Genomic DNA, 26628 nt, shown 5'->3' with positions numbered 1-26628 from the left:
CCTCCACCACCCTTTCAGGAAATTCGTTCCAAACTCCAGCTACCCACTAGGTAAAAAAATGTTTCCTCACATCACTTCTACTTCTTTTGCCCATTATTTTGAATCTGTGCCCTCTAGTTCTTGAATTACTCTTGAGTGGGAACAGTTTCTCACTATTTACCCTGACGACAGCCCTCAGCACCTTGAATACCTCTATCATGTCTCCTCTTAGCCTTCTTTTCTCCAATGAAAACAGATCCAACCTCTCCAATCTACCCTCATAGCTACAGTTGTTTATCCCTGGAATTATTCTTGTGAATCTCCGATGTACTCTCTCCAATGCCTTCACACCCTTCCTGAAGTATGGCGCCCAGATGAGGCCTAACTAGTGTCTTGTACAAGTTTAGCATGACCTCCTTAGTCTTGTACTCAATGCCTCTATTGATAAAAATTAGGATATCATATATTTTATTAACTGCTCTCTCAAAATGCCCTGCCACCTTAGATGGCTTATGTAGATATACACCAATGTCCCTTTGTTCCTGTACCTCCTTTACAGTTTCTCCCTTTATATTGTACTGCCTCTCCATATTCTTCCTAACAAAATGAACCACCTCACACTCCTCTGCATTGAACATCATCTGCCATTTGTTTGCCCAGTCCACTAATATGTCTATGTCCTTTTGAAGTTCAAAACTATCCTCATCACAGCAATAACCTGCTCACTGATGCCCAGTTTGGGTTCCGCAAGGACCACTTAGCTCCTGACCTCATTACAGACTTGGTTCAAACATGGACAAAAGAACTGAACTCCTGAGGTGAGGTGAGAGTGACTGCCCTTGACATCAAGGCCGCATTTGGCCGAGTGTGGCATCAAGGAGCCCTAGCAGAACTGGAGTCAATGAGAATCAGGGGGAAAACTCTCCGTTGGTTGGAGTCATACCTAGCACAAAGGAAGATGGTTGTGGTTGTTGGAGGTCAGTCATTTCAGCTCCAGGACATCACCGCAGGAGTTCCTCACTGTAGCGTCCTTGGACCAACCATCTTCAGCTACTTCATCCATGACCTTCTTTCCATCATAAGGGCGGAAGTGGGGATGTTCGCTGATGATTGCACCATGTTCAGCACCAGTCATGACTTCTCAGATACTGATGCAGTCCATGTCCAAATGCAGCAAGACCTGGACAATATCCAGGCTTGGGCAGACAAGTGGCAAGTAACATTCATGCCACACGAGTGTCAGGCAATGACCATCTCCAACAAAAGAGAATCCAACCATCGCCCCTAGATGTTCAATGCCATTACCATCACTGGAACCCAATTATTAGCATCCTGGAGGTTACCATTGACCAGGAACTGAACTGGACTTGCCATATAAATACTGTGGCCACAAGAGCAGGTAGAGGCTAGGAATCCTGTGGTGAGTAACTCACCTCCTGACTCCCCGAAGCCTGTCCACCATCTACAAGGCACAAGTCAGGAGTGTGATGGAATACTCTCCATTTGAATGGATGAATGCAGCTCCCACAACTCAAGAAGCTTGACACTGTCCAAGACAGAGCAGCCCGCGTCGTTGGCACCACATCCACAAACATTCACTCCCTCCACCACCAACGCACAGTAGCAGCAGTGTGCACCATCTACGTGATGCACTGCAGGAATTCACCAAGGCTCCTTTGACAGCAACACCCAAACCCACAACCACTACCATCTAAAAGGACATGGGCAGCAGATAGATGGGAATACCACCACCTGGAAGTCCCCCTTCTAGTCACTCACCATCCTGATTTGGAAATATATCACTGTTCCTTGAATGTCACTGGGTTAAAATCCTGGAACTCCCTCCCTAACAGCACTGTGTGTGTACCTACACCACATGGACTGCAGTGGTTTAAGAAGGCAGCTCACCACCACCTTCTCAAGAGCAACTAAGGATAGGCAATACATCCTGGCCTAGCCAGCAAAGCCCACATCCTGTAAATGATTTTCTTTAAAAAATGCTTCCAATCTTCATACCATCCGCAAATTTTGAAATCGTTCCCTGCATACCACAGTCTGGGTCATTAATATATATATCAAGAAGAGCAAGAGTCCCAACACTGACCCTTGGACCCTTGCAAACTTTCCTCCGATCTGAAAAACAATCATTTATCACTACTCTATGTTTCCTGTCACTCACTCAGCCAATTTCTTATCCAAGTGCCTATTTTCCCTTTTTTTCCATGAGCTAGAATTTTGCTCACAAGTCTGTTGTGTGGCACTGTATCAAAGGAAAATCCATGTAGACTGCATCAATAACATTGCCCTTATCAACCTTCTCTGTTATCTCCTCAATTATCTCCTCCAAAAACTCCAGCAAATTAGCTAAACATGATTTTCCCTTAATTAATCCTTAACTATTAATTTTTAATTAATTTTCCTTAACTGTCCTGCAATTGTCTAAGTGACTATTGATCTTCTCCTGAACTATAGCTTCTAGAAGTTTCCCTACCACTGAAGTCAAACTGACTAGCCTGTCGTTGTCAGCATTATCCTTGCATTATCCTTTTTGAACAAGGGTGTAACATTCGCAATTCTCCAGCTCTCTGGCACTACTCCTGTGTCTAAAGAAAACTGGAAGATTATCACCAATGCCTCTGAAATTTCCACTCTCACCTCCCTCATTATCCTTGGATGCATCTCAACCGCTCCTGGTACCTTATCAATTTTAAGTAAACATAGCTTTACTAACACCTCCTCCTTTTCAATTGTAAATTCCTCGAGTATACCAGTTACCTCCTCTCTCAACTCGGCCTAGGTAGCATCCTCTTCCTTTGTAAAGACAGACGCAAAGTATTTGTTTAATATCTCCATGACTTCTCCTGCCTCCACATGCAAGCCTCCACTTTTATTCCTAATTGGTCCTACCCTTTGTTTTACCACTCTTATTATTTACGTTTATAGAAGACCTTGGGATTCCCTTTTATGTTAGCTGCCAGACTCTTTTCATGCTCCCTCCTTGCTTTTCTGATTAGTTTTTTCATTCCCCCTCTGATCCTTCTATATTCAGCCTGATTCTCCATTGTATTTTTTATCTGACATCTGTCATACGTGTACTTCTTCCTTTTCATCTTCACCTCTATGTTTCTCGTCATCCAGGGTGTTCTAGATTTATTTGTGCTATCTTTCCCCTTCAAGGGAATATACCCTGACATTGCTTGCAATACTATCTCTTTGAAGTTGTCTATTGTTCAGCCACCGTCTTTTCCATCAACAATTGAATCCAACTCACTTGACTTAGATGCATTCTCATCCCATCGAAGTTGTCTTTCCCCCAGTTAATTATCTTGGCTCTGGATTGCTCCTTGTCCTTCTCCATGGCCAACCTAAACCTTATAATACAATGGTCACTGTCCCCCAAATGCTCTCCCACTGTTATTTGATCCACTTGTGCCAACTCATTCCCCAGAACCAGGCCCAACAGTGCCTGTCCTCTCGTTGGACTGGAAACAGACTACTGCAGAAAATGATCTTGAACACATTCCAGGGACTCTCGACCTTCTTGGCCCTTTGCACTATTCCTATCCTAGTCTATATTTGGATAATTGAAGTCCCCCATTATAATTACACTATAATTCTTGCACCTCTCTATAATTTCTTTGCAAATTTGTTTCTCTACACCCCTTCTGCTAGTTGGTGGTCTACACACTACACCAATCAATGTTATTGCACCTTTTTCATTCCTTACCTCTAGCCAGAGAGATTCCATCCTTGACCCCCCCTGGAACACCCTCTCCCTCCAGTACAGTAATGCCATCTTTAATCAATACTGCCACTACCCACCCACTCCCCCCCCACCTTTACTTTGTTTCCTGTCTCTCCTAAATACCTTGTACCCAGGAATATTTAATGCCCTGTCCTGCCCTTCTTTGAGCCAGGTCTCTGTTATAGCAATAATATAACTTCCACTTGTCAACCTGTGCTTGCAGTTCACCAATCTTATTAACCACACTCTTTGCATTCATATTAATCCTGATTTAGGCTTTGTAACTTTCCCCCTTGCTCTAACCCCATCTAATGACTTACTATAGCCTACTTTGGTTCTATCAAACGCTCCAAACATTCTATTTACCTTGATATTACTGTCTGATATATCCTCCTTATCAGTTAATACTGCTCTACTTCCCACTGCCAGTTTTTCTCCTCTCCTCCCTGAATTTCCCCTCAGATTCCCATCCCCCTGCCAATCTAGCTTAAAGCCTCCCCAGGAGTGCTAGCAAACCTCCCCATGAGGACATTAGTACCAATCCTGTTAAGGTGTAACCCGTCCTTCTTGTACAGGTCCCACCTGCCCCAGAACTGATCCCAATGCCTCAGAAATCTAAAGCCCTCCATCTTACTCCATTTCTCCAGCCACATATTGAACTGTTCAATCTTCCTATTCTTATGCTCACTAGCACGTGATACTGGGAGTAATCCTCAGATTATGGATCTTGAGGTCCCGCTTTTCAATTTCCTTCCTAACTCACTATAATCTGCTTTCAGGACCTTGTTCCTTTTCCTGCCTGTGTCATTGGTCCCAATGTGGACCATGACCTCTGGCTGCTTGCCCTCCCCAAAAAGAATGCAGCCGCTCTGTGACATCCTTGACCCTGGCACAGGGAGGCAACGTACTATCTTCGAGTCACATCTACGACCGCAGAAACCCCTGTCTGATCCTCTAACTATAGAATACCCTACCACTATAGCACTTCCACTCTTCCTCCTCCCCTCCTGTGCAGCTGAGCCACCCATAGAGCATGAACTTGCTTCTTGCTACAGTTCTCTGAGGAACCATCTCACTCACCAGTATCCATAATGGAAAAGTGGTTAGAGAGCGAGATAGCCTTGGGGTTTCCTGCAATACCTGTCTGTTTCTCTTAGATACTCAGATGGTCATGCATTCCCTCTCTGCCTGTGTACTTCTTAGCTGCGGTGTGAGCACCCCTCTAAATGTGCTATCCACATAATCCTCAGCCTTGCGGATGAATCACAGTGACTCCAGCCACCGCTCAAGTTCCGCAACCTGGAGCTTAGGTTTCTGCAGCTGATGACATTTCCTGCAGTTGTAGTCATCGAGGGCACTTTGTGCCTGCATGACTTCCCACATCCCGCAGGGTGCACATTCCACATGGCCGAGCTGCACTGATATACGTTAAGCTTTATATGAAGTGTTTACTCACCTGACACTCACCAATTGTCTCCCCCTCTCCCTCTTGTGCTCTTTATGAAGTCTTGCTGCTCTCTCACTCTCATGCCTCTTTATGCAGTCTCGTTGCTCCCTCCCTCTCGCATCTCTTTATGAAGTCTCATTGCTCTCTTCTTCTGGTGCCTCTTTATGAAGTCTTGCTGCTCTCTCCCTCTCATGCTCTTTAGGAAGTCTCGCTGCTCTCTCTCCCTCTTGCGTCTGTTTATGAAGTCTCGCTGCTCTTCTTCTCGTGCCTCGTTATGGTCATTAATTCAGTGCTGTTTGTTGTAAACTAGCTGCTACATTTCTTATTTAACAACAGTGACTACAGTTCAAAAGTACTTAGTTGCCTGCAAAGCATTTGGGATATCCCATGGTCCTGAAAGTCATTATTTAAGTTAAAATCCATTTATATGTGCTCCCCAGGCAGAGATTAGCTACCTCTGCATAGGTCAGGAATCAAACAAAGAACCTTTTGGTTTTACATCCTAGTGCTAAGCATTTTGATGCTCTTACCCATTTGTGAACTGTTCCTCCTCCTTTAATTCTGCTGCCCTTGTCATTCTAGATGGTAGAAGTCGTGGGTTTGGAAAGTGTTGTTAAATTGTTGCGGTGCATCTTGTATATAGTACACATTGCTGCCACAGTGCATCAGCAGTGGAGCAAGTGAATGTTTAATTTGGTGGATGGGGTACCAATCAAGTGGGCTGCTTTGTCCTAGATGGTGTCGAGCTCCTTGAGTGTTGTTGGAGCTGCACTCATCCAGGCAAGTAGAGAGCATTCCATCACATCCCTGACTTGTATGTTCTAGGTGGTTAACAAGCTTTAGGAGTCAGAATGTGAGTTACTCGCCTCAGAATTCTCAGCCTTTGGTCTGCTCTTGTAGCCACAGTATTTATATGGCTGGTCCAGTTCAGTTTCTGGTCAATGGTAATCCCCAGAATGTTGATAGTGGGGGATTCAGTGTTAGAGTTGCCATTGAATGTCAAGGGGAGATGATTACATTCTCTCTAGTTGGAGATGGTCATTGGCTGGCACTTGTGTGGCGTGAATGCTAGTCATAGCTGTTATGGGCAAAGAAGAAAATCACAAGGGCAAAATATGCTGCCATTTCTCTCTTGTTAATGTTTATAACAGCTATATGCCTACTAGGTTCATCATTCACTTACAACATGTGAGAATGAGTTCAGCATAGATGCACCAGTATGTTACCATGACTTCAAGGATTAGATTATGAAGAGAGATTACATAAATTATGTTTGTATTCCCTAGAATATAGATGGTTAAGCAGTGATTTGATTGATGTATTTAGAACTTTGAAAGGCATTGATAGGGCAGAGAAAAACATTTTCTGCTGGTCAGGGAGACTAGGACCAAAGGGACATAACCTTAAAATCAGAGCCAGGCCAATCAGGAGGCAAGATAGATAATACACCTTCATGCAAATGGAGGTAGAAGTGTGGAACTGTCTGCCAAAAAGGCTAGCTGAATAAATCATATAAGTCTGAGATAGGTAGATACTTGTTAGTCAAAGGGATTGGGAGCCAAGGCATGCGGAAGGAGTTCGGATATAGGTCAGCAATAATTTCATTGAATAGCAGAATAGGATCAAGGGGTTGAATGGCTTATTCCTGTTCTTCTCTCTCTGATCGCCTTGTTCTCCCTTCCCATCATGCCTTCTCTCCATCCCACTCACTTCACTCCTCCCTTCTGATCACATCCCAGTCCCTCCTGATCACTTCCCCCTCCCTCCTCCCAATCGCCTACCCGAGTGATATTGTTAGACAGCAGTAGATGGAGCTTTGCTCTATATCCATCCCTACTATATGTGACCTGGATCGGTTTAGTGCTAATAGTTACTGAAGATGAGTCCAGATTGCTTGCTAGGCTGTGTTTCCTATTTAGGAAAAGGCTGACCAAACATCGGCTCTTTTCTCCCATTGGAAATTTCACCATTGGTTCAGGCTGATAAGCCAAGTTCTACACTTACATTGAGGGGGACAGGACTGTTCCTTCCCTTATAGAATGCAATATTATAGAAGCAGTATAACTGGGTGCTGGCTGCCCATACGAACGTACAAATTAGGAGCAGGCAATTTAGCCCACGAGCCGGCTCTGCCATTTAATAAGATCATGGCTGATCTGTTTCCGTTTTGAATTCAATGTTCCTATCCACCCCCGATAATCTTTGATTCGCTTGCCTAACAAGAATCTATCTACCTACGTCTTAAAAATATTCAATGACTCCCGCCTCCACCACCCTCTGAGGCAGAAAGTCCCAAAGTCGCACAACCATCTGAGAGAAAGAAATTCTCCTCATCTCTGTTCTAAAAGGGGGACCTAATTTTAAAACAGTGCCCCCTAGTTCTGGACTTGCCCACAAGAGGAAGCATAATTTCCACATAGACCTTGTCAAGACTGTTCAGGATCTTATATACTTCAATCAAGTCACCCCTCACTCTTCTAAACTCCAGTGAAACAAGCCCATTCTTCCAGCCTTTCTTCATAAAACAACCCACTCATTCAAGATATTAATCTAGTAAATCTCCTCTGAACGGTCTCCAACACATTTACACCCTTCCTTCCGTTCTAGAGCCATTGCTTATTATCAAATGGTAACTGAACTTCAATTGCAGCACAAACATGGAAACCACTACTTTTGCATCTGTTGGTCTTTTTAAAATGACTTTATAAAAATGATCTGAAAATAAATGCCAGTGACTTAATGCCTGGTCTTTCTTAAAGCTTTGCTTTCACGAGCGGCCGCGGATCTTTGCACACACGTTCTTTCCTCAGACTACAAAATAAACCCCGGCTAACGAGAATCCAATATTCTATGTATTTCGGCAAGAGAAAAGATTGGAAAATTGAAGGAAAAAAAATCAGCGCGATTTGTATATTACATAATAAAAGTAATTTTATCACAGTTTTAAACAGACGGGGTATGTTGACATGAACATAACATAACATGACATAAACATTCATTAGATGATATAAAGCAGAGTTGGCGCTATTACCCCCACCCAATGAAAGATTGACCAGAGACTCTGCACATACCTTACTTTCGGAGCGATGAAAAGGAAGATTATGGGTCGTGTTTAATCACTCACTGATATGCTCCTGTCCATTGATCTATTTTTGTGCCTTAGCCCTACGAACTTGTAATGGACACTCTACACACGCGCTCTGGGAGTAATCATATGGATCCAAAGTAATGCACTAAAGTTGGGCAAGATAAGGCGCGCAGGGGATAAGAACACGCTTCAGACTCCATCAATGTCAGTCCAGAACCAACTGTTTGTTCCAAGGATGGCTTTAATATTCTATATCAGGTTGTAGCAAGTGATGATTGGACTCAGGTCCCTCTCCTCCCAGTTTCTGGAGTAATGACCTCTGCAGCACTTTGTAACAACTGCAAAGGAAGGAGATCGGTGGGGGCGGGGTGGGGGGGTAGTAGCTGGAAACCCCACAATGATTCTTCCTCTGCTTCAAGAAGGTGATTATTTTAGCCTCCCTCCAGATCGATGTCAGTAGTCTCACTGCCACCTTAACGAATGGAATGTACCTCAATCTTTGGCATCAAAAAGGAATAATTTATTCTCAAGTGAAGCCCACAGTACCAGCAGTTAGAACCTTCATAGCTTCAAATGATGTGGTGGCTGTTAACGCCTTTGAGAGGGATAGATGGGCATTTACTAGGAGGAACAGGCCCCTGTACCAGTGGTGTTTTGGAATGTAGGAGCAGGAGTAGGTCATTCAGCCCCTCAAACCTGCTCCGCCATTTAACTAGATCATGACTGACCTTCTAACTCAGCGCCATTTTCCCTTGCCATTCCATTATCCTTCGATGTCATTGGTATCTAGAAACCTGTCAATCTCTGTCTTGAACATATTCAATGACTAGGCTTCCACAGCCTCTGTGGTAGGGAATTCCAAAGATTCACTACCCTCTGTGTGAATCATCTCAGTCCTAAATGGCCTGCCTCTTATTCTGAGACTGTGTCCCCTGGTTCTAGACACCTCCACCCCACAGCCAGGGCAAACATCCTTTCTGCATCTACCCTATGGACCTCTGTGAGAATTTTGTAAGTTTCAATGAGATTGCCTCTTATTTTCCTAAATGCTAGAGAATACAGGCTGTGTTTCCTTGTAGTCAATGGAGGTATTTAGTGTCCAACACATATGGTTGTAGAGAAAACTCTGACACTACTGCTTTGCTTAAGTCCAGTGTAACCTTTGATGTCTTGTTTGACATAGCAGGCAATACTTGGGATGGCTATTGCAAGCAATTAAGTCAAAGCCTTTCATATATCTTCTTGTGTTGAACTGGTGGATGTGTTTGCTCTGTGTTTCTTCAAGAACCAGAACATCAACATCAGTTTCTTGAGTCACTTTTTGAGATATTTGCACCTTGAACAAGAAATCCATATAAGTTGGTGTATTTGAGTGTTTGGACCTTTGCTTTGGTACTGAACATGACCATTTGCTTTGCTTGCTTTGTCATTCTTACCAGGAGGTCGATTTAATGACAGATATGATGCCTTTTGAGATATCATCAGTTGAAACCAAAGATCACGTAAAAGGGTGGGGTGTCATATATAAAGGGCTTCCCCCTGCGCCCCCTCTACAAATCAATGTAATTACTTACATCTCTTATGAACCCAATTTTTGTTTGTATACTTGTTCCATTATCACTTCATTTTGCTGAGTACAATCATCACTCACCATTTAATCACTCTTGTCCTCTTACCCCATCACAGAATTTTCCCTCTTGTTCTTCCCCCTTGCCCCTTGGTTCTGTACTTAGTTAAAAGCTCATCACACACCATGAGGACTTGGAAATAGATCTGGTTCCTTCATCCTGGTAGGGTCAAAATCCTGGAACTCCCTCCCTCACAGCCCTGGGGGAGTACACCAACAACCCCTCATGGACAGTAGCGGTTCAAGAACGCGACTCACCACAGCCTTCGGTACAGCCCGAGACTGCAGAAATCGCTAAATAAATGCGATTTTCTTTGTTTCTTTTGGAAGTCAAATTCTTTTTTTAAAATAAAGATAAAAACAAAAAACTGCGGATGCTGGAAATCCAAAACAAAAACAAAAATACCTGGAAAAACTCAGCAGGTCTGACAGCATTTGGGAACACAGTTAACGTTTCGAGCCCTTCAACAGAATTTCTTTTTTATGTCAATTTCCCATGAAGAACTACAATTCCCAGAGAGCTTTGCATCTCTTTGGTTTTGGAGGTGGGGGGGGGGGTGCCTTTACTTCCTGCTTCAGTATCGCATCACCAAAGTATGAGGAAGTGTCTACCTGTATGCAGTAGGTACTCTGACTGAGAGTTGCACAGCACTTTGAGTGTGTGCCACCGCCTTATCGTGGTAGCTAAATGGAAAGAGGGCAGTTATTAGACAGAGATGAGATCGCTCCCTATTTTGTGGCCGGGACACGAATGTTTAGGTACAGCAGCAAGATCACGAGTGAACACTTGTAAAATTTCGTCGAACTCGGTACAGCTTCTTGAAATTCTTCTGGAATCAGCAGTTGGAAATCTCCATTTCCAGTAAGTGCAGCACTTTCTTTTGTCTAGAAAGGCGATCGAGGTCATTTTTGGAAAGCTGACTGGACCGTGTTTTATTTGAATAGGTGTTGCCTGGATCCTGAGCGGGCGGTGGGTGGCAGCGAGGAAGGGTAAGGCGGCTGCTGCAGTTCAGTGACAGCAGCAACGCCGCCGGAGCTGGAAGGAAATCCTTTGCACAGGCTTGCTACAATGGCAGGGTCCATGCAGGTCACGTCGTTAAACATCAACAGCCTGAAGGAGCCCACGCTGAAGAAAATAAGCGATCTGCTGGACAAGGCAAACAACCGCGGCTGGAGGAAACTGGCGGAAATTGTGGGAGCCGACAAGCGCTTCAGACTCAGGTAGATGGACAAGAACAGCTTTGTTTTATAAATCACTAACTTCTCACAAGAAACATAAGTTGGCCACTTTTATCTGCGCTTCTGAAGCAGCCTCGCGCTGGGACACACTTCCACGGGTACTCGTCTGATACAAGCATCCATTACTATTGCATGAACGCGAGTACTCATACGCTAATCAACTGTGATGGGCATCACACCCAAACCATATCCCGCCTTCACAAGTGCAATTTCCAGCAAATGTTAATGGATGCCATCAGGAGCAAGAAGCCTGTTTTCACTCCTTCCCTTTGTATGTTTATATTGTCTCAATTGAGATAAGTAAAGTCAGTGATCCAGTGGTAGCTGTAGCATGTTGTACATCCACACTTTTGGTTGCAATACATGCACGTTTTTCATGGCGTGCGTTGTTCCTTGCCAAGGTACTTGTAAGGAAATCCTGGAACCTGCTATCCATCTAATGACCAACTGCTGCCCTTGGCAGGTCACTGTTAAGGGGAATCTTTGGTTTAAGGTGGCATGCCTTTTTTGCAACCAAATGAATTTGTTGTGGCAGATTTAGTATTTTGATACTTGAAACAGGCAAGCGTGCAGAAGCCTATCTCAGTCTCCCATAGAACTGCAGACCTGTCACTGACACTGGGATTCTCCCACAGTTCCAGTTAAATCAGCAAAAATATGGTTGTAAAGGTGGTCATAATTGAAGCTTACCAAGGCGTTATTTCGGTAAACTGCATGGTTCTGATTGGTTAAGCTCCAACAGTACCTCTGCACATTCTTGAAGATGCCGTGGGTCTTAAACGTTTGGATTTGATAAAGTGGGGTATGCACCAATGGAGACAAATAGTGCCTGCTGTATGGGGAAAACAGAAATTGTTCATGCATACATTTTTCAGCTTGCCTTAGAGAGTTTTCATCATGATAATGTGTGTTTGCATATCAGATGATTAGTTGCCAGGAAGAAAAACAGCAAATACTGGGAATGGAATCTGGGACTCTCTCAGTCCATGTGGCTCAATCCAAAACTATTGTGTCTTTCAGGCTATGCTTGTACTGCAGATCAATTTTCCTTGCCGCCTACCTGGGTTTCTATTAGTTTGAGCTGATAGCTGCCCGATCGGTTGGTAGGGGAATTTTCCTATTTCCTGCTATTTTGTTGGGAACTCCCCCTTGTGATGAAATCTGTAGATTAGAACCTACCTGATTGGCATCTTTAAAGTTTGTCCGTTGCAATTACTGGTGCTTCTGCCTTGTCCACTTTGTACGTAGCAACATGGCAGAGTGTCAGAAGTTGTGTGAGGCACAGGTTGATCAGGATATGACTGAAGCGGTTACAAAACTCAGATTCTGAGAAATCTGACTATTATAGTGAAACGGAGAAAAGCAGACAAGTACTATGAAGGGAGAGAGAAAGCAAGATGAAAGGTCATTTAGTAGAGAAGGCAGTTTGTAAAAGCTGGTAAATAAAGGGAAAAAAACTAGGTTGAGAAAGTAGAACAGTTTGAGGAGTAAAGACAGAAAGGAAGCTAAGAAATCAGACTGAAGAATTCTCTCACATAGAATATGTAAAAGCAAAAACAGGATGATGCCTGCCTTCCAAGAACATAAAAGAGGAACTTGAGAAAAATCCTATGGGGGAAAAAAAAATAATTTGCAACAGTGAAGAAAGTGACCTAACAGCTGGATAACTAAACTAAAAATGGAAACTAGAGCAGCTTGAGATTCTAAATCTTAAACAAAGAAAAATGATGGTAGCTAATTGTTATGAACGGAAAGGGGTTAATTTAAACAGCATTATTTTCTCCTCTCAGCATCTGTCTGTAAGCAGAAAGATGTTTTTGATTTGCTTAGCCCTTTAGAAGTGGTGGCATATTTCCCCACTCCTCGGTTTTGGAGTAATCCAATTTTTACTAATAAAACCGCAGCAAGCTCAAATGGTTGGTTTATTTGCACACAAAACATCGAAGGAGGGCTGCAATGCTGCCTCCTTCCTATTTATACATTAAAAGAATGATAGGGAAAATAAATATTTACAGTGTAGGACATTGTACAGTCAAAGTCCCGTGAGGTGTTTCTTCATGGAGGTCAGCAGGCTGCACACCGATGCTGTATAATTCTTTTCTGGTGGTGTGCACTTCACACAATGAGACAGGTGTGTAGAGATGACTCAATCTGGTAGGCAGTGGTACATAATTTCCAGCAGAAGCAGTGTAGATGGGGTCTGTCAACCTGGGCCAGAGCTCCTTTTCTGTGAGCCTGCTAGTCAGATGATAAAAAGGCAGACTGAGACTTTGCAGTTCAGCAAGGCAATATTACTGGTTACACAAGCCAGAGGCCCATGTCACATCACTCCCACCTCTCCACACTCTCTTTGACAAATGATATATATCCCTCATCTGGGTCCCCGAGATTGTTAAAAGCCTCAACCTTTAAGAATTGAAGGGAAGGTTGTGGGACCTTTTGCCTTAACAGGCAAGCAGATTCCTGTTGGCCAGCTTGAGTTATGAAAATACAGGTGGCCATTGTATAGCTCACTTTGAATTTAGTCTGTGCAGCCCATAGGGGGTCATTAGTGGCTCTTCAGGGATAATGATATGCAAGTTTTTCTAATACTGCCAGGTAGCTGCTTTTGTTCGGGGTCACAGACAGACATAGATTCAACAATTTTAGGTCTTTGTCCAGCTTGAAATTTTTAGAGATAGCAATGAGGATATTACTATATATTCTATAAAAAATATACAGGGTGAGGTCTTAGTCCCTCATGTGATATTCTAGCTCAAAATTACTCCTAATTTTGTGTAATTTGGCACAATAATTGGCAATTTTATGCAGGCAGACCTTCATGATAGCTAGAGTGCAAAGTCAAAAAATTAATGTGAATGAAATAAAGTATTTTTCTGAGGCTGAGATTAAGTTACAAAGTAAAGGAAAAAAGACTTGCATTTATATAGCAACTTTCACAGCCACAAGACATCTCAAAGTGTCTTACAACAAATGAAGTACTTTAAAAAGGCACAGTCACAGTTGTATTAAAATTGAAGATGCTGGAAAAACTCAGCAGGTCTGGCAGCATCTGTAGAGAGAGAAACAGAGTAAACATTCTGAGTCCGTATGACTCTTCTTCAGAGCCAGAGCCCAGAGCTCTGAAGAAGAGTCATACGGACTCAAAATGTTATCACCGTTTCTCCCCACAGATCCTGCCAGACCTGCTGAGTTTTTCCAGTATTTTCAGTTTTTATTTCAGATTTCCAGCACCTGCAGTATTTTGCTTTTACCTTACAGTCACGGTTGTAATGTACATACAAAAATCTGAGCTGAAACTCCAGTGCTGTACTGGGGGAGTGTTACACTGTCAGAAATGTTGTCTTTTGAATGAGATGTCAAAGCGAAGCCCCATCTGCACTCTCAATTGGACATAAAAGATCCTATAGCATAATTTTGAAGAGCAGGTGAGTTATTCCTGGTGTCCTGGCCAATATTTATCCCTCAATCCCTCACAAAGATAGATTATCTGGTTTTTATCACATTGTTGTTTGTGGAAGCTTGCTGTGCACAGAGTGGCTGCCATGCTCCCTACATTGTTTGACATTGACTGTGCAAAAGCTGACTTATTCAGTAATTTTTTTTGTACAAAAGAATTCAAATTCTAATAAGAACCTAATTAATACACTTGGTATTAAAGGTGAAGGAAACTTTGATTCAACATACTCCCCACCATCTTATGTTCAGAAGTTTTATTTCATACATCTAAATATGTATGGTCAATTTTCTCACCTTATTTTCTCACCCTGTAGAAAGACATCTGTATCAAAGTTAACGGAAATAAAGTGTAAAAAAAGAACACCAGACCTTGATTTTAAGGGGTTTGGGATAAGATGGCAAAGGCATGAACCATAAGTTTCCAAAAATCTTTGGAATTTGGATACTAAAGCACTTGAGTATGTAAATGCTACTATCACTTTGTTCAGAAAAGTGAAAGGGATAAGCTAAGAAATTGTAGGCCTAATTGTCTTGCCCCCTATTGGGGGAAGTTCCAAAGCCCAGAGGGCCAATACTATGGGATGAAATTTGTGAATAGTTAGAAAAACACGGCTAATCAGTAAGAGACAGCATGGATTTGAAAAGAGATTTAGGTAAATTGACAAAAGAACCAGAGTGAGGCGAGGGCCATTTGTTTTAGGTATTGAGCTCTTTTGATGTGGAATGCACTGATGCAAGGGTGATGGAAGTGGATTCAGTAAAAGAAAAATCTTCCAAAAGGAATGGGATAATTATTTGAAGGGGAAAATTTTACAGGGCTATGGGGAAAGGGCAGTGGAATGGGACTCAGTGGATTCCTCTTGAAAGATGGACGATCAACCAAATGGCCTCCTCCTGTGTCTATGAGGGCAAGTTGCGCCTGATTAAGTTAAATGAGTGTTTTGAGGAAATCACAAAACATAAATGGGATGTAATGGTTGCTGTATGCATGAATTTTAAAAAGGTATTTGATAAAGTAGCTTGGGGTGGGATTTTCCATGCCCGCTGGTGTTGGGTGTGTTCGGTGGTGTGAGTGGACAATATGGTGAGAAGGCCAGAAATCAGTTTCATGATGTCGTGAAATCAGTTTGCGATCGGCAGGTCAGCCCATTGATGGCGGGCCGCATTCCCCGCCACTTGTCGTCAGGAACCTCATTGTAATACATCTGCCTATCATTATAAGGCCAGCCCGCTGGAATCATTCCCCCCGGCCCCGCTGGATCGTCCACCCACCTGAGCATGATTGCACGCAGGTGCAGAACATGTCTTGACAAGTGCGACATGCAGAAGTCAGGACTTACTGCCAGGGCCTTGCTCATATCGCAGACATCTGAGGAGCAGAAAATGCTGGAGCCTGACAGCAATGGCATACTGGAGGAACACCCATGGCATGCTGGGTGGATTCTTATGGACATGGCTCTGCTGCAAAGCAGCTCACAGAAAGTAGAAAGTCACCATTGAGGGTCTGCTCACAACGAGGGGGTGGAGAGGAAGGTCCAGCTGTGTTTGGGAGAGGAAGATGTACCGGGGGTGGGAGAGGAAGAGGTGTCAGGGGGGCGAGGTTGGGAGGTGGGGAATGAAGGTGTCAGGATGGGGTGAGGTTAGGAGGGGGGGGCAATGAAGGTGTCAGGATGGGGTGAGGTTAGGAGGGGGGGGCAATGAAGGTGTCAGGGTGGGGTGAGGTTGGGAGGGGGGAGGGAGTATGGGAGGTGGAGGAGGTAGTAACGGGAGAAGATGGCAACTGGGAGGTAGGTGTAAGGGTGGAGGTGTAAGGAAGGGAAGGAGTATGGAGAGGGGTGGGAGTAAGGCTGGAGGAGAGGGTCAGGAGTGGGGAAGGACTAAGGGCGATGGAACAACTAAGGGAGTCTGAAGGAGCCTGGAAGGGGGAAGGACTAAGCAGGAGTGGCGTCCTGCTGGGGGTTGCAGGGAAGAGGACAAAAGGGGGCGGGGTGGAGGAATCCAGGGTGGGGAAGGAGTTCAGAGTGGGGGAAGGGGTTTATATGGGGGAATGTCCAGGTGAACGTGCAAGGGAGGGCTCTGATGAGCCCATGACTGCCTCCTGGGGAGCGAACTGAGGGTTGGCGTGGTATGAGGGAATGGTGAGAATGACCGAGGGCAGAGTGAACAGAAGGGTGGGAGGGTGAGGGTTCGACGGTAGGGGTAGAAGGGATGGTGAGGGTGGTTTGTGCGGACTCAGAAGCAGACACGGATCCTGGGGGTGGGAAGTAGGAAGTCAGGGAGGTGAATGTGGACAGGAGTGGAATTTGTGGGAAGGAAGGTAACGTGCATATTCACCTGGGCATCCCCGAAGGCAAAGGCTTGTGGCTGGTAAGTCACAGAGGTAATGCCAGGGGGGGGTCAACAGTGATGAGGGAAAGGAAATGGGTGACTAGGGGAGGGGAAAAGATGGGAGAGCCCACAAAAAACTGCATCAAGACTATGATGTCTAAATCAAAAGTGAAACGACAGTTGTGGTGGGCGACATTGGGTGCTGCATGGGAGTGTGATCATTGGGTGGGCAGAGATATGGCTCAGCTCAGATGGACAACTGAAAGTGAACCCCAGCAGGCAGCATTCAAAAATGCTCAGGACATTGAAGTGACGATTCCGCTCTTGGTATAAAAACTAGGACACATGATTTTAAAGGAGTTATAGCCAGAGGGATAACTTGTTTACAGATATTTGGGGTGGGCAATAAATGCTGGCCTAGCCAGTGATGCCCAATTCCCTGGAAAGAATTAAAAAAGAAGGCAAAGAATAGAAGTAACTAGATGCTTTTTGGTTTGGGGTAATTATGTGTCACAAGGATCTATGCTGGAACCTCTTTTGTTTTATATTTAACATAAATGATTTGGACATAGGCAGAAGAGGACGCAAATATCAGTGCCTCTTCATATCAACAAATTGATTAAAAAAATGGCAAACTGTGCGTAAGAATGCAAATGGTGCAAAGAATGTAAACAGGTTAGTAGAATTGGCAGATGGATGGATATGGTTCAATGCAGAGAAATGTATAATAGTTTTTCTTGAGAAAAAGAATAGTAAGCATTGTACCATGGGGTATAAAATCAAAATGGAAATGTTAAATCCGTACAAAGAATGGCTTGGCCACAGTCAAAATATTCTGTCTAACTTAGAGCAACCTACTTTGGAAAAGATGTCAAGCCATGAGAGATTTTAGTTATGAGAGCTTAGAGAAACCAAGTTCTTTTTTATTGCACTGGTTGACAAAGGACATAAATTTAAGTTTATCCAAAAGAATAAATGGGGGAGATAAACCATCCCGGCTCAGGGGTTGCTGTAGAGGTGGAATGCTTTATGAAGAAATGAACATTGAGACAGAGCTTACAATATTGGTTAATATTTGAAACCACAAACTAATAATCCAGAGACTCAGGTTAATGCTCAAGGGACACAAATGCAGATTCTCACCAATCTGCCTGCCACAGATGCATCTGCCCATGACAGTATCGATAGGAGTGACCACCCACAGCTGTTGCAATTTAAATTCACATAATAAAAATCTGGAATTAAAAGCTAGTCTCAGTAATGGTGACCACGGAACCATTGTCGATTGTTGTAAAATCCCATCTGGTTCACTAATGTCTTTAGGGAAAGAAATCTGCTGCCCCAACCTGGTCTGGCCTGCATGTGACTCCAAACCCAAAGCAATATGGTTGACTCTTAACTGCTCACTGAAATGGCCTAGCAAACCAATCAGTTGCATCAAAGCAGCTAAAAAGTCTAAAAGAATGAAACTGGACGGACCACCCGGCATCAACCTAGGCACCAGAAACAACAGTGGCACACCCAGCCCTGTCAACCCAGCAAAATCCTCCTTACTAACATCTGGGGGCTTATGCCATAATTTGGAGAGCTGTCTCACAGGCTAGTCAACAGTGAACAACCTGACAGTCATGCTTACCGAGGCATACCTTACAATGTCACATTGGCAAGACAGATCCATCAGAGGCAGTGACACAGTGATATACATTCGGGAAGGAGTTGTATAGATTTAATCTACTGCCCATCAGCTGATGACTCAATACTCCTCCATGTTGAACACTTACAGTAAAAAGAACTGTGGGTGGCAAGGGCACAGAATGTATGCTGGGTTGGTGACTTCAATGTCCCTCACCAAAAATGGCTTGGTAGCACCATTACACACTGATCTGGTTGATTTCCAAAGGACATAGCTGCTAGACTGGGTCTGCGGCAGGTGGGTGAGGGAACCAACAAGACCTCATTCTCACCAATCTGCCTGCCACAGATGCATCTGCCCATGACTGTATCGGTAGGAGTGACTACCCACAGTCCTCGTGGAGACAAAGCTCCATCATCACATTGAGGATACCCTCCATTGAGGATACTGTTGTGTGGCACTACCATCATGCTGTATGGAATAGATTTTGAACAGATCTAGCAATTTGAGACTGGGCATCCATGAGGCGCTTTGGGCCATCAGCAGCAGTAGAATTGTACTCAAACACAATCTGTAACCTCATGGCCCAGCATAGCCCCCACTCTACCATTACCATCAAGCCAGGAGATCAACCCTGGTTCAATGAAGAATGGAGGAGGGCATGCCAGGAGCAGCACCAGGCATATATAAAAATGAGATATCAACCTGGTGAAGCTACAACACAGGACTACTTGTGTGCCAGACAGCAGAAGCAGCATGCGATAGACAGAGCTAAGCAATTCCACAACCAATGGATCAGATCTAAGCTCTGCAGTCCAGCCACATCCAGTTGTGAATGGTGATGGACAATTGAACAACTAACCGGAGGAGGAGGCTCCATAAATATCCCCACCCTTAATAATGGGGAGCCCAGCACAGCAGTGCAAAAGATAAGGCTGAAGTATTCGCTACAATCTTCAGCCAGAAGTGCCGAATGTATGATCCATCTCAGCCTCCTGCGGAGGTCCCCAGCATCACAGATGCCAGTCTTCAGCCAATTCGATTCACTACATGTGATATCAAGAAAAGACTGAAGACACTGGCTACTGCAAAGGCTATGGACCCTGATGACATTTTGTGCTCCAGAACGAACCATACTCCTAGCCAAGCTATTCCAGCACAGCTACAACAGTGGCATCTACCCGGCAATGTGGAAAATTGCTCAGGTATGTCCTTTACACACAAAGCAGGATAAATCCAACCCAGTCAATTACTGCCTCATCAGTCTACTCTCGATCATCAGCAAAGCGATGGAAGGTGTCATCAACAGTGGAATCAAGCGGCACTTACTCAGCAATAATCTACTCACTGATGCTCAGTTTGAGTTCTGCCAGGGCCTTTCAGCTCCTGACCTAATTACAGCTTTGGTTCAAACATGGACAAAAGAGCTGAACTCCTGAGGTGAGGTGAGAGTGACTGCCCTTGACATCAAGGCAGCATTTGACCGAATGTGGCATCAAGGAGCCCTAGCAAAACTGGAGTCAATGGGAATTGGGAGGGAAAACTCACCACTGGCTGGAGTCATACCTAGCTCAAAGAAAGATGGTTGCCGCTGTAGGAGATAATTATTTCAGTCCTGGGGCATCGCTGCAAGAGTTCCTCAGGGTACTGTCCTAGACCCAATCATCTTCAACTGCTTTATCAATGCCCTTTCCTCCATCATAAGGTCAGAAGTGGGGATGTTTGCTGTGTGGATTGCACAATGTTCAGCACCATTCGCGACTCCTCAGATACTGAAGAATCTGTGACCATATGCAGCAACACATGGACAATATCCAGGCTTGGGCTGATACGTGGCAAGTAACATTCGCACCGCACAAGTGCCAGGCAATGATCATCTTCAACAAGAGAGAATCTAACCATCACCCCTTGACGTTCAATGGCCTTCCAATCACTATCAACATCCTGGGGTTACCATTGACCAAAAACTGAACTGGACTAGCCATATAAATACTGTGGCTACAAGAACAGATTGCAAGCTGGGAATTCTGTTGCGAATAACTTACCTCCTGACTCCCTTCCCTGTCCACCTACAAGGCACAAGTCAGGAGTTTGATGGAATGCTCTGTACTTGCCTGGACGAGTGCAGCTCCAACAACACTGAAGAAGCTTGACGCCATCCAGGACAAAGCAGTTGCTTGATTGGCACCACCTTAAATATTCATTCCCTCCACCTCCAATGCACAGCAACAGCAGTGTGTACCACCCACAAGGTGTCCTACAGGAACTCACCAAGGCTTCTCTGACAGCTCCTTCCAAACCCACGACCACTACCATCTAGAAGGACAAGGGCAGCAGATACATGGGAACACCACCACCTGGAAGTTCCCCTCCAAGCCACTCACCATCCTGACTTATAAATATATCGCCGTTCCTTTACTGTCGCTGGGTCAAAATCCTGGTACTCCCTAACAGCACTATGGGTGTACCTACACCACATGGACTGCAGCGGTTCAAGAAGGCAGCTCACCACCACCTTCTCAAGGGCAACTAGGGATGGGCAATAAATGCTGGCCCAGCCAGCTCATACCCCGTGAACAAATAAACTTTTAAAAATGGTTTGTGGAAAGGCAGGGAAACTATAGCTGCAGTTGAAAATCCAGCATTGGAATAGGCACAATCAGGTTAATAACCTCCCATTGTGCTGTGAATCCCATGATTTCATGTCACGTAGCCTTGTTGTTGGACCACCTGTAGCAGTACTAACTTGAATGTGCCCTGAGTGGCCCCAAAAATATTTTTTAAAAACACGCACCCCCTCCAACCTTCCAGCCTCAACATGCACTAAAATTCCAAACCTTCTTCAATTGCTAAAATCCAGACACCCAAAAATGAATAGTCTATGTCACCATATGCTAAAGTTCCATGGTTCATATTTTAAAATTTCAGCTCTCTCCATGCACTCAAAATTCAAACCGCCTGCATGGGAATATCCAAGAATCAAAGCACCCCTCCCCCTCCCCCTCCCCCTACCAGCCCAATACACTAAAATCTAATCCTCTCATATAGGAAGACTCAGTACCAAATTTACCTTTTTCCTATTCACATCCTGGTCTGGTTTGCTCTCCACTGTCCATTTCTATTCCTTGGCCTGGTTCACTATCACCTACTCTCTCTGATGTCATCCCTGTCACCCTCAATGCTGTTGCCACCATTGCTGTTCTGTCTTCAATCACAACTGTTAATGTTCTTACTGCAGCTGTCAGTTTTGTGTTTTCCCTGTCCTGCTTGTGAACTGATGTATTGTCCTTGTCTATGCACTTTCAATTTTTTGTCCTTCTTATTAGCTGCTTTTAGGAAGTCATGTCATGATAACCATTTTAAAGGACAAAGTTAATCCTCACTTGGACTTAATAAGTGACAGTTTACATAAAGTTGTTAAAATCAAATTAGGCCTGGCTAACCAGATTGAAGTCCTTGATTAAGTAACAGGGAGGGATGATGAAAGTCATGCAGTAGATGTGTGCATAGACTTTCACAAGGCATTTGATAAAGTACCACATAACAGATTTGATTGGAAAATAAAAGTGCATGGTATTAAAGGGATGGTGATAATGTAATTGGCTAAGAAATAGGAGGCAGTGATTGGTAGTGAACAAATATTTTTCGGAATGTGGCCTGGTTCCCCAGGGGCCTGTAATGAGACTGTTGTTTTCCTGTTGCATCCCTGGATTTGGGCATAGGGAGTAGTTTCAAAGTTTGTGGGTGATACCGAACTCAGCAGTGTAGTAAATAGTAAGCAGAATACTAGCAGACTTCAGGAGGAAATAGTAAAAATGGTGAGATTGGCAGACACATGACAGATGCAATTTAATGTGGATAAGTGAAAATCGATGCACTTGGGAGGATTGTTTAAATGGTACTATTTTCAGCAGTACGGTGATCTTGCAGTACATATTGACAAATCCTTGAAGGTGGAAAGGCAAGTTGATGAAGCAGTTAAGGATCTGTATGGAATGCTTCAGTTTGTATATAGAGGCAAATATAAGGAAGCTTTGCTAAACCTTTACAAATCATGATTGGGCCTGGAGTATTGTGTATAATAGTTGAAGGCCTCAACGAGGGATTTCTAGGATGATGAAAGCGATGAGAGAATTAATTTATGTGGAGAAGCTGGGATTACTTTCCTGTGAGCAGTGAAGTTTAAGATGAGACCGAGTTGTGGTGTTTGATAGAACCAGAGGTCATAGATTTAAAATAAATGACAAAAGAAGCAGAGAGGAAGATGAGGAGAAACTCTTCATACAGTGTTTTGTTAAGATCTGGAACATGTTACCTGAAGGGATGGTGCCATCAGGTTCCATAGGAAGTTTTGAAAGGCAATTGGACATATATTTGAAGAGGACTAATCTTCAAGGTTATAGGAGAAAGACTGGAGTGTGGGACTAAATTGAACAGCTCTTTCAAAGAACCAGCAGGCTTGATGGGTTGAAGGGCCCTGTTTGGTATTGTTCATTCGTTGATGTTACAATCTTCCCAGAAGGTCAACTGCTATGGATATCCACCTCTGTCTGTCCTGTGCTGCCCTTACACATTCTGCATAGGTCAACTGCATCCAGTCCATTATATCCGTCACCCATTTTCTCCTCTGCTTCCCTCTCCTATGTCCTCCATGGATCTTTCTTTCCCTCCAATAACTGTCTCTGTCTACGGTCTGCCCTAATGAAATTACCAAAGTATTGTATCTTTCTCTCTTTGATGTTATGCACTAATTTCCACTTTTTTCCAGCTAGTTCCAGCACTTCTTTATTAGTCTTTTGATCTGTGTAGGATATGCAGAACATCCTCCTCCATGTCCACATCTCATAAACCGTGATTTAATATTTTGTGATTCTAAATGCACAACGTTGAAAGCTTCAGCTTCTTTCTAAGCCTGCAGGAGCTACAAAGGATGCTTCCTTGTTAGTGAAAAAGGCTATTGGTGATACTACAGCAATCAGGCAGTTCCTTTTTTTAATCCTTAAGGCTTGGGAAGTTTAAATAGCCTAGGGGGATGGCTTTCAGTGCACAAAAAGCTTGAAAGTATAAATGAATGAAATTTATCATATATATTTTGTTCTGTTTCCCAATAATAAAATACAACTATGTTTTTCTTACTTCTCATCATGTGATTAGATCAGCTGAGTTGTGGGACATGCTTTATTTATGATTTGCAGATGTGCCAGATAAATAGTGTGATAATTTTTAATTTTGGAGTTGTCCTGATGGTTCAGGTTTTAAAAAGGATAGTGCACCGTGAACCTGAGCTGTTATGACCTATAAGATTGCCAGTTTGATCCTTTATCCTGCATTTCTGGAGGTGCTGCCCTTCAGAGAGGAAAGCAAAGTCCTATCTACTCAGTCTATTATTGCATACAGATGTTAAAATGGCAAATGGGGCAATTCCCTGATATCCTGGCCACCATTTCTCCCTCAGCCAACACAACTGAAAACCCATTCATTTCATTCCCCGTTTATTGTGTGCAAATTGGCTGATGTGTCTGTCTGTGTAACAACAGTGACCCACTATTTTACATAGTGTGAGCAGTTTTACTTTTCATTCTGTGGCTAGATTAGGTAAATGAAGATAAATTGCTTTTAATTTTGTCAAGATACTTTTGCCTTTTCTATAGCAATGCAAGGATTTGGCAGTGAAATGTTAAATATGAAAGGAAAGCAGTGTAATCTGCATGCCTACGACTGCTGCTAAGGTGTATGAGTGCAGACTTCTTTTTGAGTTATTGTTCATAGAGTGAGCTCTATGTCACACTCGTTATGTATCATTTATACAAAAACTATAAACATGTAAGCCAAATATTTATGTCCAAATTGATCTGATGTGTTCATTGCAAAGCTAATTTTATAAAACTGACGCGATTTTTCTTTTCTATGGCTACGGAATGATTTAATTATGATTCATGATATTTCAGATAATGGGCCCTGGGTGTAAATGTTGGTTTGATGCTCAAATTACACGTGACTAAATTCTGGAAAGCCCCCATTGGAAAGTCCTTACTGCAATATTTGTACATGTGACCAAATATGGGGAAGTCCCACCAAAAAACAAGTGGCATCTCAGACTGTTTAATTGTAGTGTTCACTTGAAGTGGCCCTCTCCACTCTATACCAGCTGGTATAAAGGTTACCATCACTGTTCACATTGTGACCTGTCAGACTGTTAATTAGCCAGTGGATCCTTCCACTATTTCACACGATTCTCCAAAGTAGAAGAGTGTGAAAATATGAAAACAACGACATCCTTAAGAGGATGTCAGGGAAAATTGTTGTCAGTAAGGAGGCTGAAAAAATGCAGGATATAATCTAGCAAGTGATGCATTAAGAACATGCTGTTTAAGGAACATGCCACAACAAGGCATTGTGATGATTGTTACTTTTTGACAAGTTCAAAGGCAACATTTTTGTCATATCTGATTGAAATGTATTTCAAGGTATTTTTTTAAAATTCCTCCTGAGCCTCCTGATTTAAAGCAGTCATGTTTTGGTCCTTCTGATATTAGGATGCTGAAATGTTGGTGCTCAACTTTAGCCATTGCCACATTGCCCCTTCCTACTTGCAGTGTCTTTAGTGGAGCAGCAGGATTGGTGTCAGGGCTGAGACTCAAGAGCTGAAAAGTCATGTTCAATACCACAGCCTTGGAAATAATGGAAAGGTGGTGATCTCGTCAGAAAGAAAGAATAATTTTTCTGTGACTACTTTGGGATAAAATCTTATCCTGTAATAATCTATAGTTTAGGGTTTTATAGACCTGATTGCAAACCATGGTGTTGTAGTGTGTTATGAATGCTAAGGTGTAAAAGAGAATTCTTTGTGTATTCATTAAGGAGAAATTATCACTATATTTGCTGTGACGTGACACATTGGTTTCATCATTACATCAATAACAGTCAAAAAGCTCAACTTCATCCAGCAGAAAGCAACTGTTTAATTGGCACCCCATTCACCCCATAAACGTTCACTCCCTCCACCATTGGCGCAGAGTACCAGTAGTGTGTACCATCTACAGGATGTGCTGCAGCAACTTGTCAAGACCCCATTGAGAGCAGCTTCCAAACCCACGAGCTCTACCACCTAGAAGAACAAGGAGACCAAGCACAGGGAAGCACCACCACCTGTAATTTCCCCTTCAAGTCTCATGGCATCCTGAATTGGAACCGTATCACCATTCCTTCACTTTCACTGGGTCAAAATTCTGGAACTGAATCATTAAAATTCGTTAATTAAAAGTCTAATGATGACCGTAGAACCGTTATAGATTGTCGTAAAAACCCATCTGGTTCATTAATATCCTTTAGGGAAGGAAATCTGTCGTCCTTACCTGATCTGGTCTACATGGGATTCCAGATCCAGAGCAACGTGGTTGACTCTTAAATGCCCTCTGAAATGGCCTAGCAAGTCACTCAGTTATAAAAAACTGCTACAAAGTCACAAAAAAGGAATGAAACCGGATGGACCACCCGGCATTGACCTAGGCACCAGAAATTACAATGGCAACTGCAGCCCCGTTGACCCTGCAAAGTCCTCCTTACTCTGGGGGCTAGTGTCAAAATTGGGAGAGCTGTCTCATAGACTAGTCAAGCAACAGCCTGACAGTCATTCTCACGGAATCATACCTTATAGATAATGTTCCAGACTCCACCATCACCATCCCTGGGTATGTCCTGTCCCATCAGCAGAACAGGCCCAGCATAGGTGGCAGTACAGTGGTATACAGTTGAGAGGGAGTTGCCCTGGGGGTCCTCAACATTGACTCCGGGCCCCATGAGACCTCATGGCATCAGGTCAAACATGGGCAAGGAAACCTCCTGCTGATTACCACATACCGCCCTCCCTCAGCTGATGAATCAGTATTCCTCCATGTTGAACACCACTTGGAGAAAGCAGTGAGGGTGGCAAGGGCACAGAATGTATTCTGAGTGGGGGACTTCAATGTCTATCACCAAGAGTGCCTCAATAGCACTACTACTGACTGAGCTGGCCGAGTCCTAAAGGACATAGCTGATAGACTGACTCTGTGGCAGGTGGTGAAGGAACCAACAAGAGCGA

General features: G+C 43.6%; 1 protein-coding gene across 1 annotated transcript in view; it reads left to right on the top strand.

Annotated features, from left to right (window-relative positions):
- Positions 1 to 10469: 10469 nt before the first annotated feature.
- Positions 10470 to 26628, top strand: part of malt1 (MALT paracaspase 1) — a 129436-nt gene continuing 113277 nt past the window's right edge. Inside the window, exons 1-2 of the mRNA XM_078551889.1 lie at positions 10470 to 10748; positions 10832 to 11107. Coding sequence (XP_078408015.1) covers positions 10956 to 11107 — 152 coding nt within the window. The 5' untranslated portion in view covers positions 10470 to 10748; positions 10832 to 10955. The remainder of the gene's footprint in view (positions 10749 to 10831; positions 11108 to 26628) is intronic.

Source organism: Cetorhinus maximus, chromosome 1, assembly GCF_964194155.1.
Source record: "Cetorhinus maximus chromosome 1, sCetMax3.hap1.1, whole genome shotgun sequence".
In the NCBI taxonomy this organism is placed as follows: Eukaryota; Metazoa; Chordata; class Chondrichthyes; order Lamniformes; family Cetorhinidae; genus Cetorhinus; species Cetorhinus maximus.
The sequence above is the reverse complement of the archived record's forward strand: the minus strand, read 5'-3'. Positions and strand labels throughout refer to the sequence as shown.